Consider the following 2,298-nt stretch of genomic DNA (forward strand, 5'->3'; position numbering starts at 1 on the left):
ATCCTTAGTTGCTCATTCCCGGGATGGTGCCAAATCAACAAATTTGACACCATTTTCGGTGGACGTATCTTTGTGTTTGGAACCCAATAGTCATTGACATTCAACCAGAGGATATCTCGCCTCAAGTGATCCACTGTCGTGCCACTAATAAGTATTCTCAACTCTCCTTCTATATCTCATTTACATATGGCTTATATTCAGTTGTCAATCGAAGGAGTATATGGGAGAAACTTACAGATTTGGGACAGACGATGAGCATGTCATGGCTCATTATGGGTGATTTCAACTATGTGAAATCTCCCGAGGAGAAACAGCTTGGAGTGGCCCCGACTTGGTATGAACTCAAGGATTTCGTGGACTGCAGTGTAGCGCTTGGATTGCTTGACGCCCCCACAACGGGTTGCTATTACATATGGTATTCCAACAAGGACAGCAACCCGGTGTGGTGCAAACTTGATCGGGTCCTCTACAACAACGAATGGCTCGAGGCCAGTTTACATTGTGGCGCCCACTTCAACCCACCGGAATGCCTATCAGACCACTCCTCAGGTATTGTCACTATCTTCGATCATTGTCCCACTAAGCCAAAACTGTTCCGCTTTTTCAATATGTGGGCAGGCCATCCAGGCTTTTTTACTATTGTTGAACATCGATGGAACTTGAATGTGGAGGAAACGCCACAATTCAGCCTTTGTAAGAGACTGAAATCACTCAAAAGCGCACTGAAAGCTTTCAATACACAACACTACGGCCACATCTCCACCAGGGCCAAAGAGGCTGACCTTGCCCTGCAAGATGCTCAGAACCAACTTGAAGTAGCGCTTCAGGACTATTTGGGAGATCTCAGGAGGAAGGTTGTTTTTCTTGTTGAGGCCGAACGGCACTTCTTCTACCAGAAAGCCCAAATCCACTACCTCAAAGAGGGGGATCGAAATACCAAATTCTTCCACGATATGGTGAAAAGGAACGCTACTAGAAACTCCATCACGGCAGTCACTAGAGTTGACGGGAGTATTATCACTGCTGCCGAGGATATTGCCCAAGAGTCCGTTCGTTACTACACATCACTTTTGGGCACCGAGGCTCACACCATCCCAGTCGATGATGGTGTGTTCGATTGGGGCCCCAAACTCTCCTCCGAGCTTACCGTGGAACTTTGCAGGGAAGTCACGGCACTGGAGGTCAAGGAAGCCATCTTCAATATTAACGACAACAAGGCACCCGGCCCAGATGGTTATTCATCATGCTTTTCAAGAAAGCATGGAATGTGGTGGGCGATCAAGGATGCAGGGCCGTCTTGGATTTCTTTAGGAGTGGACGGATGCTAAGGCAACTCAACCACACCATCATTGCGCTCGTGCCCAAATCAGAGCATTCCACCTCTGTTGCAGACTATCGGCCGATTTCGTGCTGCAACGTCATCTACAAGGCCATCACGAAAATTATCTCAGACCGGCTCGCCCCGCATTGGAGCACTTAATAGACCGCTGCCAAGCTACATTTGTTGGAGGACGCAATATCACAGACAATATTTTCTTGGCCCAAGAAATGGTACAGCAGTACTCGAGGAAACGGATTTCACCTCGATGTACTATCAACATCAACCTTCGTAAGGCATTTGATTCGGTCTCATGGACATTTTTCTCCCGAGTACTCCATGGGTATGGTTTCCCCAATGGTTTATATCTTGGATTATGGAATGCGTCTGCACTTCTTCCTTTTCAGTGGCTTTGAATGGTTCCCTCCATAGTTTTTTTTGGGGAAGAAAGGCTTAAGGCAAGGAGACCCGATGTCGCCGGCCCTCTTCCTTCTTAGCATGGAATACCTCTCTCGACTGGTCAAGAGGAAGACTTCCAGCTCAGACTTCAACTATCACCCAAAATGCGAGAAGTTAAAAATCATGCACCTCCTCTTTGTCGACGACCTGATGCTTTTCTCTCGAGGAGACCTTCCATCTATCCACGTCTTGATGGAATGCCTGCAAGAGTTTAGGGACGCATCCAGCCTCTCCATCAATACCTCCAAGTCATGCATTTTTACAATAGGAGTCCGGAATGAGGAGCTAGACAAGATTCTCACTCGTACAGAGCTAACGAGAGGTGAGATTCCGATCCGGTACCTTGGCATTCTACTAGCGCAGATAGGCTTTCAGTCAACAACTACTCACAGCTTGTGGATCAAATTGCCAATTGCATTTCGAAGTGGAAGTCCAAATCCTTATCTTATGCAGGCCGATTGGAACTTATTCGTTCGGTTATTCAGGGCGTGGAGTGCTTTTGGCTCCAAGTTTTCCCTCTT

The 2,298-nt window shown here is 47.3% G+C and overlaps 1 protein-coding gene across 1 annotated transcript; it reads left to right on the forward strand.

Annotated features, from left to right (window-relative positions):
* LOC105165904 lies at nt 252-1,328 on the forward strand. Its single transcript, XM_011085056.1, has one exon. The coding sequence runs from the start codon at nt 252-254 to the stop codon at nt 1,326-1,328; it is 1,077 nt and encodes a 358-aa protein (XP_011083358.1).

The sequence above is a fragment of the Sesamum indicum genome, linkage group LG7 (genome assembly GCF_000512975.1).
Source record: "Sesamum indicum cultivar Zhongzhi No. 13 linkage group LG7, S_indicum_v1.0, whole genome shotgun sequence".
Taxonomy (NCBI): domain Eukaryota; kingdom Viridiplantae; phylum Streptophyta; class Magnoliopsida; order Lamiales; family Pedaliaceae; genus Sesamum; species Sesamum indicum.

Excerpts from the sequence above, each read along its gene's own strand:
- LOC105165904 (XM_011085056.1), top strand. The coding sequence starts at position 252 with ATGAGCATGTCATGGCTCATTATGGGTGATTTCAACTATGTGAAATCT.